Genomic DNA, 19,356 nt, shown 5'->3' with positions numbered 1-19,356 from the left:
GAAGAGTGACCAAAATGCTCTAATTCATGGAGTTTATAACCCAAACTTTTTTCTTAGATAATTTATTAGTACCTCAAAAAAACCTGTGGCCCCATCTTTACTGCCTGTCACATCTGTTTCTTTTAAAGGTAATTGTCAGTTTTGTCTGAACAGAGGCTGGACTTTGGTGCTGGCACCCTGCCCAGCAGTTCTGTGGGAGGCACTGACCAGAGCACTGAGCACTCATTACATCATTAACATTTAAATCAGCTCGGCTGCCTTAATTGGTGGCAGTTCCATGTCATCAGGGCTGTGTGTGCATTGCAAAGAGGTGAACAGCAAGGCCCTGGAATCTGCTTGCAAGGTGCAAGGATTGACCTGGATCTTACTATAATTTTATTATATATAAAGTTTTCTCTCTAGTGAGGAAGACTGAATTGTACGTGAATAATTTCAATACAAGGGTGTATTGAAAACAAGATCATGGTTGAGCACTTGATAAGTCTATATAAAAAATAAGCAAAAAGGTTTAATAGGTGTATTTATGGCACAATTGCTATTATTTCTGAAATTCATGCCTGAAGGCCATCTTGTATATTTGGGATTCTTTTTAACTTGTCCTTCCTGCAACTCCATTTCATTCAACTTCTTTTTGCAAAATATTTAGAAATTAGTCCGTTTTCATCCCCTCATCTAAAATGATATTTCAGAAGTGTCCAAAATAGTACATATTTGAAATTACATGAGACTTTTATGTGAGAATTTTATTATTCATCCTGCCAGTTGTACCCACAGCCATAGCCTGTGCCTTGCCAACCCTTGATAGTCAGCTGCTGTCTTTCAGGTGCTGTACAGCATATTAATCACTGGGTGGACTTTAGATAATTGCACTTATAATAGGATGCAGTTGCCAGGACCTTAATGGGAGCACAGACATGCAAATGCTTTGGCATTTAAGACAGCAGTTGAGCACAAGATCTTGAAAAAACAACTGTCTTGCCTTTAATGTGGGTACCAGGTAGTTTGTTGTGAACTAATGAGCTGTGTAACCTAATGAGGGCAAGACCACTTTTCTTTTTATCACCACTCCTCTGAGCCTCTGTTCCCACACAACATCACCATTTAAGCCATATTGCTCAGTGCTCAGATAACCCAGCTAAGGCCTGAAATTATTTCAGCCACGTTGTTATTTCTGGCAGTAGTGATAAGCCAGGACAGCCTCACTTTCTGGGATGAGAAAATCAACTTTAGATTTGTAATAATCAGAGCAATCTGTGTTCAAGAGACAGAGCTGTAGCACTTGAACACTGGAACTTTCTACAGGAAAGCAGAAATAAACGAGCTGCACTCATTTCCTTAGGTGTGGCTATCAGCTGGCAGGCCCTTTGCTTTCAGGTGAGGTATCTGTGCTTTAAGAAACATTATCCTGTGCTACTCATCCTACACCAACACAGGAGATGGAGATGGGGTCGTGGTGGGGCTGGTAATTTCATTGTGATCTCACATTACACCTCTGGCAAAGAAAGAGAGAGAATTATTTGTAGGGGGCTTCCTCCTGACCATGTCCTGTTGAATCCTGTCACTGTTCCCTTATCACAGGCCCCTTCCCATGTCCTGACAGTGCTGAGATACTCCAGCTGAGCCTTACACGGTGAAATTGTGAATAGATTTTTTTTTCCCTTTGCAGAGTGCTGCAGCTCTCGCTGCCGTGTTCTTGTTGGGGTTATTCAGTGAGGTTCGGGCTGGGTTCAGCTCCACGCTGAGGGAGCAGTGCAGGGAGCAGCTCCTGAGGGAGTTCTGTGAAGGAGGAAAGGTGTGGCTGCAGCCCCGCTTTGTACACATCCCTCCCCATCCTGTGCTCAGAAGGGGGCGGCAAAACAGCCCCTGAGAGAGCTGCGGGATCCAGGCGGAGAAAGCCGGGACACAGCGCAGCGGCTCCAGGGATGGACCGGCTGCTCGGAGAGGCCGCAAGCGCTCCATAAACAGCGCCAAATCTGGGGACACGGACAGACAGAGATTCCCGGGCTCCACAGCGCTGTGGAGAATAATCAAAGCTCGGTGAGGCAGCGGAGAGACATCCCTACACCCGCGGCTGGCAGCAGGAGCTGGGACGGCTCCGTTTGGCCCTTGATGCACCGGAGATGCTCGCAGGAACGTCAGGGCCCGGCCGGGACCGGGAGCGCCGGGAGCCGAGCCCGGCCGGGGCCACCAGAGGGCGCCCGCGGACAGGGAACGGCCTGCTCCGGCTAAAAATATATAAATAATATAATATAATATAATATAATATAATATAATATAATATAATATAATATAATATAATATAATATAATATAATATAATATAATATAATATAATATAATATAATATAATATATCATATATCATATCAATGATAATATATAAACTATATTATGTATGTTATAGAAATATAATAATATATATAAGTTATGTATTATATAATATAATAATATATAATATATTTATCGATCTTTTATTATTACATAATATATAATATATATATAATTATAATATATAAACTATATATAGTATAGTTATATTTTATTATATTCTTCGCATATGAGATATAATCTTCTATATAATATAATAAATTATAATACATTATAATGTGGCATTTCTGGACATGGTTTAGCACCGGACTTTGGAATGCTTGGTTATGACTGTTGGACTCAATGACCTTAGAGGTCTTTTCCAAGATAAACTATTCCATTCTCTTCTAGTCCATAATACTCTTTTAATAATTTATATTATCTTTGTAATATATAATCTAAATATTAAATAATGTTATATTTTATGAAACATATTAAATTATATTATATTTTTATGTTTTTTGATCTTAGGTAACAGATCCACTCAGCCATCCCTGGTCCCAAATACACAGATACACATGCACAAACACACACACACAGGGCAGCAGTGATGTCTGCCTGCATGCTGGCAGCAGTTGAGGTGGGGGAACCCTCTTCACATCTCCTTTTAAGTCCCTCGAGTTGGGTGCATCTCCATTTTCCTGGCCTGTCACCCCACAGTGCCCCAGCTGCCCCAAACACAGGCCTTTCCATGGCTGCAATATCCCCCTTCCCACTCCCATCTCCTTCCCTTCCCGTCCCCCTCTCTCAGATCCTGCAGCTGTGACCAGGCAGTGAAAGGTGCTGTGGTCTGTGTGGACTGGCCAATAAACACAAACAGGGACTGCTTGGCCCCTTGGGTTTGTCTTTTGAAATAAGTAGGGAGACAAAAATAAAATAAGAAATTTGCACAGAATATTTATTTTGATAAACATTGTGTACTCCAAACAACTACGTGTTATTTCAGTTGTAAGCCACAATCTTTTGGAAACGACGTCCCAAGAGCTCTTGTCATCATAAACCCGACAGTCAATGCACCACCATGGTCTGTGGACATAGAGAGCTTTCAAGTGCAAAGCAGATTATCAGAAAAGACACATTGCCAACCTCCTTAACAAACTGGACAATGCTCAACTCCAGTAAAAATGCTTCATATGTCTGCAATTTAGTTGTCTTAGTGCCATTGTAATAAATTAATAGAAAATATATCTTTTTTTTTTTTCATTGGAAAGTCTATAAGAAAATGTACAAACATCTAACTCCGAAAAAGGACCAGCTGTTTCGGCGACAGGTAAAACAAGCAATTGAACAGAGGCAAAAAAATCCAAACATCCAAACAAACAAAGAGACAAACAAACAAAATGCAACCAAGAAAAAACCCACTCCACCAATGGCAACTGTGTAGGCAAACATGGAAATGTCTGCAGTAATAAAACCTTACAGAGAGGGTCACTGCAGCTCCTGCAGGGGCTGTACAGAGGATGAGAACTGGAGAATTCACTGGTCAGAGTGTGCACTGCAGCTTCTAGAACAGTCAGAGACTGAGCAGGAGTCACTTGGCACGGAGCCCTTGCTGACTGGGGATGGCACCAGCTCCAGTCTGTCTCCAGAGGACACAAGGATGTCACTTCTCCCCAGGAGCCCCGGGCATTTCCCTGCACACAGCCACCATGCTCTGCTGGCTGTGGGATTCCCTGCAGGTATTCGCAGCAGGAGACCCTCCCCAGCTCCAAAACAGGCCCCACGTGCCAGGCTCAGCATCACAGGACAAGCTGCTGAAGTTTTCTCTCTTAATAAGGTGAGATGTTTTAGGAAAGGAAAAGAAAAAGGTTTTTCCTAGAGCCAAGTCTTATGCTTTCACCCTGAGAATTGCCAAAACAGCAAAATCAGAAGCTACACTTCAGCACAAAGGCAACATGCTCCTGGAAGCTGAGCAAAGCAGTTTAGGGGACAGACCCACCTGGTGGGATGCTCCTGGGTGTTTGCACTCTTAGAGGGGGCAGGAGAGGGGAAATGGCCGTGGCCAGTGGAGCACTGCAGAGGGCAACCCCAGCACTGGGGCTTGGACAAAGCAAATCCCACTCCAGGCACATCCCCAGCCCGGCTTTCCTGCCAGCCTCTGCTAAGTGCTCATGGAGGAAATATTCCTGGTTTGGTCCATCCCATGGAAGAAAATGTGTTCCACCAAAACTGCTGCAATCAACAGCACTGGCTCAGGGCAAGGAGAAGGTTTAGACAACCCAAACTGACAGACCCAGGGCAATTCCTGTTAGTCTCTTCCCTTGACTTCATGGATCTGGCACTGTTGTGGCCATCACGGGACATCAGATAAACGTTTTGGATGATCATGGTTGAAACACCAGTGAGAATGACTCTTTCATGGAATAATTTGCAAAATCCCCAAACTATCATAAGAATTTTTAGGAATAAACAACCCACCTCATTTGCCTTTTACAAATGTTGCCCATTCACTCTGCAAACAGCACAAATGCCTAAGGACATTCATTACCAGACTCTTGTTGGGAAGCTGGGAGGGAACACTTGGCTCTTTTTTTTTTCTTTGTTAAATAAAATACACATGACATTCAGTGAATTCAAAACACTTTTGTAGTAAGACTGAAATGAACATTTCCAGTTTCAAAACCCAGGAGAGGCTTGAGTGGAATGTAACCTACAGTATATCTAAATTTTGTTCATGCTTGCTTTAACAATCAGAGCAACTGGTCTAAACCAGTATCTGCACAGCCTTTGGAATGACAAACAAAATCCTTGCTTTTTAGTCTAATTTCAAGGTAGCATTTTTGATACTGTGGGGAAAAAGAAAAACCTAATTAATAAACAAAGTAGCCATCAGCGATTGGAATAATTTATGTGGCACTGGGGACAGGCAGAGATAAAGTGGGGAAATAAACCCAAGACTTACTGGCAAGATTGACATTCTTTAAAAGCTTGTCATGATGTCTTTCACACTTCCCCCCTGCCCTCAGATTTCTAAGAACAGCCACAGCCTCCAGAAACGCCTGTGTGGTATTTTGGAGCAACTGACAGAAATATCACTGAACACCAGAACTGCTTTCAGTGTTTTACAAGATAACATCCCACCTTCAAGAGATGCCCCTGATCCACTCTGATCTGCCATCATTACCCAGGTCTTTGTTTGAAGCGGGGAGAAAGAAGGGACAAGACATCTAACTAGTGCATTGGGATTCCCACTTTAATTCTTCAGCCACCTGGAGAGACCTCATCCAGGTCTCATGTAACTCTCACAGGAGGACCAAGACATAGTATCTTAAGCCTGAAGACAGGATCAGAAAACAACACACAGCAGAGCAGTCTGATCCTGTTCCCTCTGATGTCCTGGGAAAGGCGAGGGCAGCTCACCCTATTTGATGCTGAATAAGGTAAGTCCCAGCATTCCTAGTCAAAAATTGGAAACCTTGAATTAGGATGGAATTAGCTGGCAACCATAAACTGATCCTGGATGCTGTAATACAGAGGGAAAGGCTGAATGGGAAAGGCTGAGAAAATACATGTGCTAATTGACATTGCTCCCCTTCTAGCCTGCAGCTGATTGTTGAAGGAAAATTTCATATTTGCACAGCCACTATTAAAACTCCTTGATCCATAGGAAAAACACAGTTTTCTGAGGAAGCAGGAATAGGTGGTTCCATCAGTCTCTGCTGGCATGTTTTGTCCACTCCTTCTGTCATCTCTTCCCCAGCTATGTGCCATGGGCTGCATGTACAACACACACCCCAAAGAGCTGGATCAAACGTCACAGAAGCTTTAGGGGAAGTGCTTACTGTCCAGTTACACTTCCCAGCATCCAGGAAATCACTCAAACCCGATTGTCAACCAGTCTTTGAACTGGCATCCCATGTCTACGCGAGCAGCTAGTTGCACTACGGAAAAGGAAAAGTCAAGACCTTGATGGCCTTCAGAGAGGGATGGTGGAAGCAACAATCCTTGATGGTCCTCAGACCAAGAGCTCCCTTCAAGAGGCAGCACCAAGATGAGTGTGTGCCAGGAGCCGCGCCTGCAGGAGCAGCCCAGGCCTCGCTCCGTGTCCCCTGAGCCAGCCCAGCCTGGCCAGCCCCGAGCACACGCCGGTCACGTGTGGCTCTCCTGGCACCTATGGCCACTCTACTACTTACAGTGAGATTTCTTTTTCAACAGCAACAACAACAACAACAAAATGCTACGGGCGAGGCCTGCGCAGAGCAGTCAGTAGTCCATCTGTCCGTCCGTCCGTCCGTCCGTCCGTCCCACGGGGCGGTGCTAGCGGGCCAGCAGGCACAGCAGGGTGTCCTCACAACTTCATTTTCTTCACCACAGGAATTGGCAGTGCTTGGTAGATCTTAGCTGAGTCCTCGCTGGTGACCAGCCTCACCCAGACGGGGCGGAAGCCGCCTTTGAAGCCCACAAAAGCCATTTTTTCTGCAAATGAGAGCAAATGTATTTTGGGGTGTGCCAGGAGTGCACCAGAAACCCACCTGTGTGCACGGCCACACCTCATGGCTGAAGGTGCACAAGAGCCATGTGTGTGACACACACACAGATGGAATCAGGACAAAATCTCCTAGAGCTGATTGCAGCACTGTGCACATGGAGCTGTATTCTAATGCAGTATGTGATGCTCTGAAATCAACACACTTTGGGCCATCAAGTCAGAATGTTTCAAGAGAAAATCAGCTAAAACCAAGTTCAGACAAGGAAAAAAATCCTGGTTTGCAGCATTTAGTGGGTGAAAAGGCTCAATATTTCTATTATTAAAAGGTCTTTTTATCTAAACTTAATCTGGAAAATCAAATCCCCTGAATTATTTATTTCTAAGAAAAACTGCCAGTGTGTTTTTTCTATTTACAGTTTTAAATGGAGCATGTTAATCAAAGCTGCAGTGGATACAACCTTTCTGAATAAATAAATTACTGGTTCCAGGATGTTTGAGCACATGCTGATAGAAACAAGTGAGGCAAAGTTTAGAAGCAGAAAAACGGTCCCTTTACTGGAATAATGGGAGGTTAGAAATGAGTTTTTTAAAATGGTTACCTTTTAACCTAAAACCTTCTCCTGCTCCAAGTTTCTCCAGTACTTTAGTCCATGGTCCTCTTGAAATGAATCTTCCTTTAGATGTCACCAGCACTATGGAGCTGAAGGAAGCAAAGAGGTGTGTAAATGGGTGGAGAGTAAGAACACCTTCCTCACTTGTTTGTCCTGAGCACTGGTAACTCCTGCCCCTGTGTGGCTTCAGCTTTAATGCTTCTCAATGCTTTCCAACACTTTGGCCATAGATTATTTTTCCAGTCATGCAAAACCCATTAGAAAGCAGACAAAAGTCACAGTTTTTTATTTTTAAACATGGTTTTCTAGGATGATTTAAATGTTTCCAGCCTGCAGTTCCATCCTGCTTTGCTCAGAGAAACCCATCTTCTCCCTGGGATGCCCTTAGCAAGTCCCAAACAATTTCTTGTTCTTTCATTAGCAGATTAAACCTGAGTAAATTCACCTCCCTGAGACTTTTGATGACCTTACTTTTTTGTTCCTTTCAGTGTGCTTCTCTTTAAAAAGTGTGTTAATATTATTACTACTATTCCTGATCAGGAACTGGACTTAGCCAGGATTGGGATTTTTGTAAAGCGGGATGGTGGCCTCTCTGAAAAGACTACTTATTTTTTATATAAAACAAAAGTGAGAAATTACCATGCTTCCCTGAAGTAACTATATAATGTGATTTTTGAAACCTCTAGAATTATTTAAGACAATATAAACACATCTGCCTGCACCTGCATGGCACTCTGCTCAAGTTTCCCCCAAGTCTCTAGAGTAAATGCCAGAACAATATCCTGTCAATCTGCCCACAGCTATTTCAGATGATTTGTCAACAAAGCACTCCTATTTGTATTAAATGTTACACATCAGATTTCAAATCCAAACAGATTTAATAACAATTAAATATATTCATTTCCCATGAGCACTCCTCAAGCTAATGTGGGAACAACCCCTTTGGTTAATGGGGTTTCTGATGTGGTTCCAATTCTCCCTCCAGCAGAAGAAGCCATTGTCCTCCAAGATGCAGGAACATCTCTTGGCTACTTATCCCTTATTTCCAAAACTCTGCATTCCTGGCTGCCCATACTTAAAATACAAAATAATCCAGCCTTTGGGTCTGGGCAGGGGAATGTGCAAAGGGGAATGGATTTTATTAGTGGAATTATCTGCAATCTGAGAAAACATAAGTGCAGTAAAAAAATGGAAGCTGTGTGCATGTGTATGGATCAGTGCTTTGTGAATTTAAGTCTGCAGTTTGTCTATAACCCACAACATAAATGTAGCTCTGCAGTTTATTAATCACATGCAGCCCTGCACATTTTCTGGGGCTCAATCAGTCCCTGAATCAAAGAGTGCATCCTGCTGCTGCCTGCATGCCCTGCACACATTTGGGCTCTTGGAGTCATCAGGCACAAAAATACACTTGGGTGTATTGCTCTGCTGTTGGGTGTCTGGCCCATGTTGGGTGATAAAATCCAAGAAAAAGATGAGTGTTATGCAGCATTTTTGTACATTGCACCTTAGTGAGAACAGATTATTTACTCACTGATCTTTGATGTTGTTGACATAATTCTCTATCTGTGCTGGGATTCCTTGTAGAATGGAGTTTTTGAATGTCACTCGATCCACAACTTTTCCATGGTGCCCATCAATCACAACCAGCTGGATACCCTCTTCAGTGAGGAAAAACCTGACACCATCAACCTGGGCAGGGGGAACAACATTCTTCATCTCACAGTAACACAATTGCAAACAATCACCTGTAAGAAGCCCTGATAGTCTTGAGTCACGGGACTGCTCTTTGCTTTAAAGGGCAGAACTCCAGGTCTCTGAGATCCTCTATCCTGCCTATCAGGAGAAGATACACCCTTTTTTTTTTTTTTTCCCAAAATACCAAGCAGAAATTACCCGAATTTAACTCTCCATGGTAACTTTATAAGCAATTTTTCCATCAAGATAAAGCAAGTGGTGTAGAATTGCACCCCATTAAGTTCATTGAGAGGATTTGCTCACCTCAATGTATGCAAAGTCATCCTTCAGGTGGAAGTACTGTTTCTTGTAAGTTTCTATTTTCACTTCAATTAGGTGGTCCTTGGTCTTCTGTTTGCAAAACAAACAAAAAACAACCAGATTTTCTAGTGAGAATGTCCATCACCTGAATGCTGCATTTTAATTGAAAACATTTCAAACCCTGAAATTCAATCAACAAGGAAGCTACATAATAAGCACTGACCTGCCAAATTAAATTGCTAATGAAACTGGGCACAATGGTAACCTCTCTGCTCATCCTGTCACCAGTTAAGCTGTTCCACTGAATGGCAGAGTGATTCTTACTTTGCAGAACTGACACAGAATTCTCCAAGGCTTTGCTTGTATTCCTGTTTCAAGGGCAAGGAGTGGAAAAACCCAAATAACAGATAAATACCCCACTTCCTCCCCCAGAACCAGACTGGATACTGGAGATTGTGTTATGCATTATATAAATGAGAATAATTCAGCTCTACTATTCAGTCCCCTGCCTGCCACTGCTGTCCTTACAGCCTGGAGGAGCTGGAGGCTCCAAAATCACATTCACTGGACCAACCTGTCTTCCAGCTCATCAGTTTTCACCCTGTGCTTTCAAGAACAGCACATCACATCAGAGCCCCAAAAGAACAAGCACAGAGCTTGCAATGCCTCTCCACATATTGCAAGAATCTGTTTCATATTATTTCACCTGCCTGAACCATTCCAGAAAATCAGGCACAGCATATGCTGACCCTGGCACAAAGTTTTTCTATATCTGTGGGCACAATATGTGCCAGATTTACATGAGCAGTGATTCTGTGATAAGAAATCAGCTGCTTTACCAGTTGTGCTCTGGAGAGCTTCTTTGGCATTGGCACTTCCACTATTGGTGTCTCAATGTACTTGGGGTAGGCTGTGGCTTCACAGTCGCTGACACCAGCTGTCTTTGGGATCACAGCTTTGATTCTTATTCTCTCACAGCCCTTTACAGAGCAGAAAGCAAACTTCTCCTTCTCATTTTGAGCTTTGAGTTTCAGAAACAGCAACCTGTAGGCAGGAAAAGAAAAAAAAAAACAGCATATTTCAAACATTTTGTGCAAAAACATACTGTCCTGGTGGACTCTTTCCTATGGTTTGCAATAATTTGCATTGCAGCCCTTGGCCCTGTGTTTTATAGTGCCCAACATCTCACATGCAAATAAAAGGGAACACTCATCCCAGAACTGGTTTAGGGAGCTTATGGAAAGTAAAACAGAGAAATCAGATAGCACCTGAACACCTTCTGAGCTCTATTCTATAGTGATAGTATAGTGATATATGTAAAAATACATGCTTTGTATTTTAGGCCTTTCTTTCCTTTCCCTTATTTTAATCCTTTAAAATAACAGGCTTTGCACTTAGTTCCTCTGCATCCCTGTCATGGTGCTTATAAATAGTTGTTGTTCAAAACAATAAGGGCTGTGCATGTCTTCGGTTAAGTTTTGTGGTCAGCACTTTGCTCTTGTCTTTCTTTTTTTTTTTTTTTTTTTTCCCTTTTCTAATTTGTATTCACTTGGAAAAGCATTTCCCAGAGTAATTGGCAGTGCAGCAGAGGCTGTGAATGACTGGCAGGCCTGGGAGTCCCAGGAAAATTAAACACTGGTCACATTCCCAGAAAACATTCCTGGTTTGGTTGCAATCCCTGCTAGTGGCATTAGGCAAACAGCTCCCAGCTCTAGCAGCATTCCCAAAGCAGCAATGTCCAAACCAGCAAGGGCTGCTGTCTTACCCAGTGTCCTCATCCCAGTAGTAATACCCTTTGGTAGGGTATCTGTGCTCCAGTTTCTCCATTTGGGAGGTTCTGTAGAAGGTTCCAGTTTTGTATGTTTTCTTCAAGAGACGGTTGTGGATGTCTGAGAGAATGGAAAATGTTGTCCCTTTAGGATAGCAAAACCCTACTTGGATCCAGTCATTCCTAAAAATAGCAAAGGCCCACATTGTAACAAGTTATAACATAACTTTTATTTTCCTGGGCATGCTAGAAGCCAAACTAAATAATTTACAATAAGTTTTTTCCTGTCCAGTTAGAATTTTCATGGTTTAGAATGGATTAATGCAACATAAATATACAGACATAACAACCATGGGTTAGTTAAGCAATGCAGGGCAGATCTGCTTCCGACTTCTACACCTGTGACTTCCATGCACCAGGGATGAATTAGCTCTGAACCTCCAAAAATGAACTGAGTTATCTTACAGAGCCTCCTGGGGGAGGAAACAGGAACCTGAGATGGCTCATGAAAAGATGAACTCGATGGACTTCCTGTAACAGGCATGTTCATTCTGGAAGAGCTCATGAGGTGATGACCTCAGCCATCAGAAATGTGCAGTTACATGATTGTGCTGGAATGCTGGGACTCAGTTCACTCACTTGTTGAAGTTGATGAGCCATATGGCCAGCTCTTCAGGGGCTGTCTTGTCCCAGTGGATGGTGTAGCCTTTCCTCAGAGTTACAACTGGCTGATACTGCTGGTAATGAGTGCTTTTGCTCAAAGCCCCTTCCAAGTAGAGCGGGTGATTGTGGTAGTCATTTTTTATTATTTTCATTTTCAGGTTGGCTGGCTTGTAGGCTTGGATGTATATCTGGATGGAAAAAAACAAAAAAAACCAACCAAACAAAAAAACCATCACCAAGGGTTTAATGAACTACAGTGAAAGGTTCAGATATTCAATAGATGTGAGCTGGAGCAAGTCCTGTGTGCTGGGCAGGAACCTGTGGGCTGTGCACTTATGTTCAACTTCTTAGGCTTCCATTTCAACAAAGCAAACTGTTTTCAGGAAAAAAAAAGGGCTCATTTCCTCATCCACTGAGTTCAAGTGCATGTGCCAGAGGCTGCAGCAGGGCTGAGATATTCCACAGCACCCTGCAACCCCCAGCAGCAGGACAGTATCTACCTCAGACATGTGACTTGTGCTGAACAAGGATCCTTCTGTCTGGATTTCAGAAGCCTGAAACCCAGCTCAGTGGTTAGAAATTGGCTGTAGGGGCACTGCACACAAAAAAACCCCAACTGTTGCAACACACAAGACAAAACCAGGCCCTCTCAGTGAGGAAAGTGAGGACTCTCATGGCAGCAGCAGCACTCAGGGCTCCTGTGGTGGGAAGAATGGTTTGGTGGTCACACACAGGATGAAAGACCATGAAAGCTGAAGTCTAATTTCAACTCATCAGCACATTTCCCATAACACTGTGGGCAACACTTCCTTCCATAAATCAGGGAAAAATAACTAGCTGACAGCCCAGGGATTTATGAATATTAATCAGTGAATGCCCACGGAGCTCTCAGGAGGCTTCAGGCAGAAGCTGTTGGAGTTGTCAGCAGCCAAGGCCAAGGTTTCAGAAAATACACCACAGTATTTCTCATGTTCAAAGTCACCTGTGCAGACATGCTGGCTGACAAACAAACACTGAGCACTCTGAAGAAAGTCCATTTCTACAGGTCAAGCTTTAAAGTGCCAAGAAATTTTAAACAAACCAAAGTGATAATGGCACTGCAAGGTGAGCAGCCTTACCTGTGCAAAGTGCCCACTGCAGATGGAGCCTCTCCAGTCGGGCACATCAATGCAGTCAGGGTGCTTGATTAACCAGTTATCCTCTTTGATCAGGTAGGAGCCTGGGTATTCTGACACAGAACCATCTACATCATGAAAAACTGATGTTTTGTCACCATCCATATCCAGATCATTGAACCACGGGCCAGGTTCTCCAAAGAAGACTCTTGAAGTAATCTAAACAAAACAATGGAACAAATTTACATCTCCAGAAAGGAATTCACCACTTAGAGTACAAGAAAAGGATGCCCTTGGTCACTACAGTGGCTCAAATTACCCATTTTCTGACTTAAAAGGTGTGTTTGACTTGTTAGGCAGAGCAGACACACATTTCCCTGCTGACCATGGGGGAAAGGCTAAAAAAACAATTTCAGCTTCACCACTGGGAAGGTTTGTCTGAAAATTCTGGAGGAAGGTTCAGGACTCGGGGCGATTTCACGAGAGCCACTTCACTCATTGTTTGCTAACACAGTTTCAAAGTTCCAAGCCACATGAAGTCATCCCAATGTGGGAAACAGACAGCCCTGGGAAATGGCTGCCCAGGCAACTTCTGACTGATATTTTTATCCAGCATAAATAAATGTCATCTCACCAGCCTGCCTTGTGCAATGTGAGAGTGACCAACCAACACTTTTAGGGGAATTTTGCCTTTCCCATCGTATTTGGCACTGGTCAGCATTTTTCCTGACTTGTGAGCAAGCCTGCTAATTTTTTTGAAAATTAAGCAAGACAAATCATTTCAGCCCAATCACTTTATTTATTTATTTGTTTGTAATGTTTGGGAGCTGGATTTAACAGCTGCTAAAGGTGAACCCCAGTGAAACAGTTAGCACGTATTTGTGCAGGCAAATGCAAAAATAACTCAAAAGAACAGGCCCCAGGACGGGTTCAGACCAGCACCCAGAGGTTCATACTGTAATTCAAAATTTGGCAAACCCCTTTTGGCTGGACTCTGCTCTCATTTATGTCTGCAAAACTGGAGTCTGGAATTACCCTGGTGTGCAGGGCTGCAGAATTATCCTGCATCAGCTCAGTTTCACTGGCTGTTCCCCAAAATCAGTATTTTCTGCTTCTAGGTCAGTCAGGCCTTTCAGAACAGACTTCCTTCTGTTGCTTTAATATTATACCACTGTTGAAAATAAAGGGGGGCTGATTCTTCAGTTTCTGAGACATACAGAAATAGAAATTATTTTCACTTCAGTGTTGCTATGGGGTGCATCTGTTTAGCTGCAAACCTGATGGACATTTGAATCTTCTTGTTATTGCACCCATCACATTTCATTGTTGTTAAACTTCTGGCAAAGACAGTGGGCAAGATTTTCTGCTTTTTGCCCACAATCCTACTTCCAAGGCAGGAAGGGCTGTCTGGGAGGGTGTCAGGACCCAGGACATCCCTATGGCTGTCCAGGACAGCCAGGACCCCTGCCAGGGGGCTCAGAAGCCCTGGCACAGAGCCCAAAACACCCGGGGTTTTGATTATGACCCCTGGAGAAATTACCAACCTTAGATGAAGATCAGCAAGCCACAACAGTTTAGGTAGAATATTAGTGAAGTTATCATGGGGTGGAAAAGTAGATTTTAGGGTTTCTGGTATGGGGGTTCAGGAGGCAAGATGGAGGGAACTGGGCATGTCCAGCCTTTCTCCTTCTTCTTCTTGGCCTCCATCTTCTGCTGTGATGTTGGCACTTACAGATTGGTTTGGAGTAGAAGCTCAGTGTCTAACACAGGTGATAGGGACTGGAAAGTTATGGTGAACATTGTACACGTAGTTTTTAGTACAAAGACATAACACATAAAGACATAACAGGCAGAGTGCCTGGAACTGTCCTGCTGGACGGACCTCGACAGGGCAGGAGACAATTTTTTATAGATAAGACACAATAAACAACCTTGAGACCCAGAAATTAGGAGCTCTGACTCCTTCTTCAAGCGCCGGGCTGGGAAAAGAGACTTTCCAACCTATCTATCTTGGGGTCACTCTGAGCAGCTAACGATCCCGGCAGGAGGGGACTCACAGGGACATCCTCGAAGCGGATGGCGGTGACGTTGTTGTTGGGGCAGCTCTGCCAGGCGTTGTTGAGGCGGAAGGCGAGGGCGCTCGTGTGCCGCCCGTCCAGCGCCGCGAACTTGCGGAACGTGCAGTTCTGGACGTTGATGGGCCCGTCGTAGAACTGGATCCCTCGGATGGGGAAATCCCTGGAATGCATTCAGAGAGACTTGGTCATGGCACGTTAGCGTCAGGAGATGTGCTCTAGACACGCACGGTCCCACAGCGCTTTCAATTCTTGCGGGCCATAGGATGGCTCCTAAGTTCCTGCTTTGGAAGAGAAGGGATTTCCCTTCTTTTCAGCTCTCTTATCCTTGTAAGTTCAGCTCAAGTTCTCTCGTGTTGAACAGATCATCTTTATTTAGCCCGTACTTCTCCAGGGAAGGAAGTAACAGCAATGCCAAAGGACTGAGCTAAAGATGAATAAATTCGTGTTTGCCATCAGAAATGAGTTCTGCAGCAGTGAAACCTGAAACTCAGCAGAGCTGTGCAGACTCCTTGGGCTGAGTAATGGCGGGGCTAAAAGAAATCCCACCACATCTTTCAAAGGGATTTGGAAAGAAACATTGCAAATCAACTGCAATAAAAAATGGTTTTGAAAACAAGGAAAGGTCCTACAATCTATAGAGCTAAGAAGAGTTGATAGGGCAGATTAATTAATCTTTAATCTCTTAACCTTTTCTGATATCAGCTGCAAGGTAAAGAAGACACCATTTTCATACCAATTAAACAAACAAGATGCTTAAGGCCTTTTAGAGCTAAGACAAGACATTTCAAATTTCACTTATGATAAATAAATTTGATCCCTTCCTGGTATGATCCCTTAGAGAATTCCTGCCTGCTCCAGTGCATTTGTTCTGAGTTTCTGCATACAACATCCAAGATGACATATGTCCACATATGTGTCAAGGATATTAGGAGACTCATAGCAGAATGGGTTTTCATTATTGGTATAGTTTATAATAAGTCACCAGCATCACTGCTGACAGCAAAATTGAGGCCTCAATATGGCAGAAAATCATCAGCTGCGCTGTTTGCTCACTGTGGGGCTACTGTAGTGACAGCACTGAGCACACACATGAGCACATGCAAGCCTAGGAAGGGGTTTCTATGAACCTTCCTGGAGCTGATGGAGCTCAGCTCATTGCTCAGCACTGCTGATCACACATCCAGAGGTGCCCTGCTAGCACAGAGTACTCTTGCTGTCCTCTCAAATCCCCTTGCAAAGGGGAGGGGGAAGGAGAGAGGAGCCTGATCTGTCTTGGCAGCCTGCAAGGATGTACCTGCCAGCAGCAGCTGCACAGTGAGGACTCTGGGATTGGGAAACATGAAATTAAATCCTTTCTGTGTAATGGTTATTAAACTGAGCAGCGCTGAGGAAACCACACTGGGCTGGATTTGTGAGTGAGTGCTTTGATGTGCTGAGCGGAACTTACGGGCCGATGGGCAGGGTCCTTCCCCGGTGATCCAGGCCCCCAGGCCCCCAGATCTCATTGTCCATGGTCTCCGTGCCCAGGTTTCCACTCTCACCCACAAACAGGCTGTTCTTGATCTCCTGCTTGGAGCCATCATCGTGAGGGAAGGTGCCACCACTGAGAAGAAAGGGCTGGAGGTGAAAGGGCTGCTGACAGCCAGCCCCAGCCCTGTGCCCTGCCACACATCCCTGCCACCCATCCCTGCCACCCATCCCTGCCACCCAGCCCTGCCACCCATCCCTGCCACCCATCCCTGCCACCCAGCCCTGCCACCCAGCCCTGCCACCCAGCCCTGCCACCCAGCCCTGCCACCCTGCCCTGCCACACTTGCCTCGCCAAGGTCAGCCCAATGCCATTGTCAGCAAACCTGCCAAGAGAAGAGAGATGCTTCAGAAGAGATTTGGGGTGGCTTTGGTTTGTCATGTCAAACTATAACAAGCAAACTAGTGGGGAATAGCAGGGATTTGTTACTGTACAGTGCTCAGGGGAACTCGGGTTTTCCCAGACTTGTTCCCATTCCAGTTTTGGAAGATCTCTTTTGGCACATCTTGCAGAATTTTCAGATCACATGAAGCAGCAGACTGATTGCTCCAGCTGGGGTTAAGATGGTGATTACTAGCCATAGTTTACTTGCCTGATAAAGCTTTATCCCTTTGTCTAATGATCACATGCTTTTCTCTGGTAGATAAAACAATCATGCTTATCTCCCACTCCAACCAGCTTTTATTATTTAATGGTGCTTTGCCTTACACACTGTGCTTCCCTGTCTTCATGTTTCACAAACTGCTTCCATAAAAGAGCTTTGCAAGGTGATAAAAAAAGAGCAGCTTGGCTTTTCTTTCCTCAACAGGAATACAGAGACCAGAGCTTCCTTATTAAAAATAAAAATAATAATAAAAAAAATTAGAATATCTTTCTATTTTGCTGAAATTTCAGGATAAGATAAATCACAGATGTTGGTCCTTGACTGCTGCTTAGAGAAATGCCACTACGAACTGATAGCTCAAGTCAGTCTTGATGCTGTTTCCACACCAGCATCACCTCCCACGTCTGTCACTGATGCTGGCAGTGGTTTGGGAGCAGATCCCCTCCCTGTGCTGCTGTCTGTAGGTGGCAGCCCTTCCCACCCTATGGCCTCCGTGCTTCCCTGCAGGCCACATTAACGCTGGCCCTGTTAATGGGATACATAAATTAGATTCTAGCCGTAGAAAAGGAAATGGCTCTGGCTATAAAGACAATTACAGTTTGATGGCTGCTTCCTCCAATTCACACACACTCAGAGATTTGCTGCTGGAAACTCATAAAGCACTTGGTGCTTTAGCACCCTGGCAAAGGATACTCAGCAATGCAAATGTCCCAGTGACCCCAGTGGGATCTGTGAGGACAGCACTTGCTGCCCTTGGAGCAGGGTGGATTCTTGTGGGTCATAAGAAACACAAACTGTGTCGCTCAATATGACATTTCTGAGTGTTCTGCTGCAGCCCCATTCTCACCAGGTCACTGCTGCCAGCTTATCCCACTGGCTGCTCTAAGAGGTTTGGGTCACTCCAAGGTAAGGCAGCTCTGGCTGGGAATTGGACACCAGGTATCAGCGTGGCAGCCATTCCCACCAGGGTTATCACAATATCCCTCCTAAAGGGGCTTTTTCCTTCTTCTCCTCTTTGCTAGGATTGATATCAGGAGCCTGGCTCAGAAACAGAAACTGCAGCAGATCATCTGTTTTCAAGAGCAAGACAAATATCAGCTCTGGCCAGGGCAGGAAATGGCCTTCAAAGAGCACAACACACACTTGCCCAGACTCTCTCCCTTGCTGCTGTGATGCATAGTTTTATGTCTGCTTCATCAGTACCTGCTTATTCAGCATTACACTGAACCACATAAAACTGATCTGTGACCAGCCTGAGCCAGGAAAGCTGGTGCATTTCACTGTTTTCTTTTCAAAGCACCTCATCTTTAATATTAAAAAAAAAAATAAATTCGGTTTTATTTTCAGTTATTTGCATCTGTGCATCTGTATTGTGACGATTTATTGCTGGTCAGCATCACGCAGAGACACAACCTGAGGCATCCTCAGCTCAGACAAAGGAGGTTTTGTTTGTGTAAAATAATGCCTGTGGTGGCTCAACATTTCATCTTCATTTCAATCTTGGCCATATGAAAGGCACAAAGCGATATAAATAGTCTGAACCACAGCTATGCTTGCCATAAACACCAGGCTGAACTCTGAGAGTTGAAATAAGGCAAAACTCACTGGCAGTTGTCCAGCCACACATCTCCACCTCGCAGCCAGGCCCCGTGATCCTGATTCTTGTAGGCAATAAAGCCCTCAATTATTGCAGGTTCCCTGGGCTTCAGAGGATCAGCATCCTTGTGGGGGCTGTACCTGCAAGCAGAGGGAGACAGGAAAGGTTGGTTGGTGAGGGAAGGTGGCCTTGCTGCCTGCATGGCCCCGCTGAACATCTGCTTTATGGTAACTCAGGAACAGCTTTGGGACCACTCTCCATCCACGTAGCGTGTCTGCTCAAGCTGTGATGGCCAGGCCCAGCTGCCAAGGGAAGGAAGGTCCAGGCAAGGCAGTTGTAAAGATCTGCTCCAAGTTTCTTTTCACCTTTCCGGTGTTGTATTGCTGATATATTGCTGAAAGCATGGAAAGTTTATTATTGCTCCCAAAAGTTCCAGATATATTTTTTTAAAATCTCTTACTGCTATCCTTTAGCATGTTCCTGTTATTTAGATAAATATTCTTTTGTTTTCCCTTTTGAGCATTCTTATCTCCTAACTCTGGCTATACTGTGGCCATGAGTACCACTGCCAAATTTTTCTTGCTGTGGAAAGGAATTTAA

The 19,356-nt window shown here is 44.3% G+C and overlaps 1 protein-coding gene across 2 annotated transcripts in view; it reads right to left on the bottom strand.

Moving 5' to 3' along the window:
- Positions 1 to 3,237: 3,237 nt before the first annotated feature.
- The window catches only part of LOC129126338 (cell migration-inducing and hyaluronan-binding protein), a 101,649-nt gene continuing 85,530 nt past the window's right edge, over positions 3,238 to 19,356 (bottom strand). For both annotated transcript variants that reach the window (XM_077185376.1, XM_077185377.1), the window contains exons 18-29: positions 18,765 to 18,896; positions 16,845 to 16,880; positions 16,475 to 16,630; positions 15,007 to 15,187; positions 12,953 to 13,168; positions 11,811 to 12,022; positions 11,169 to 11,354; positions 10,243 to 10,447; positions 9,407 to 9,493; positions 8,940 to 9,097; positions 7,394 to 7,494; positions 3,238 to 6,781 (exon numbers count right to left, since the gene is read on the bottom strand). In XM_077185376.1, coding sequence (XP_077041491.1) covers positions 6,654 to 6,781; positions 7,394 to 7,494; positions 8,940 to 9,097; positions 9,407 to 9,493; positions 10,243 to 10,447; positions 11,169 to 11,354; positions 11,811 to 12,022; positions 12,953 to 13,168; positions 15,007 to 15,187; positions 16,475 to 16,630; positions 16,845 to 16,880; positions 18,765 to 18,896 — 1,798 coding nt within the window. In that variant the 3' untranslated portion in view covers positions 3,238 to 6,653. The remainder of the gene's footprint in view (positions 6,782 to 7,393; positions 7,495 to 8,939; positions 9,098 to 9,406; positions 9,494 to 10,242; positions 10,448 to 11,168; positions 11,355 to 11,810; positions 12,023 to 12,952; positions 13,169 to 15,006; positions 15,188 to 16,474; positions 16,631 to 16,844; positions 16,881 to 18,764; positions 18,897 to 19,356) is intronic.

Source organism: Agelaius phoeniceus, chromosome 13 (assembly GCF_051311805.1).
Source record: "Agelaius phoeniceus isolate bAgePho1 chromosome 13, bAgePho1.hap1, whole genome shotgun sequence".
Classification (NCBI taxonomy): Eukaryota; Metazoa; Chordata; class Aves; order Passeriformes; family Icteridae; genus Agelaius; species Agelaius phoeniceus.
This window is presented reverse-complemented; position numbering and strand designations above follow the sequence as displayed.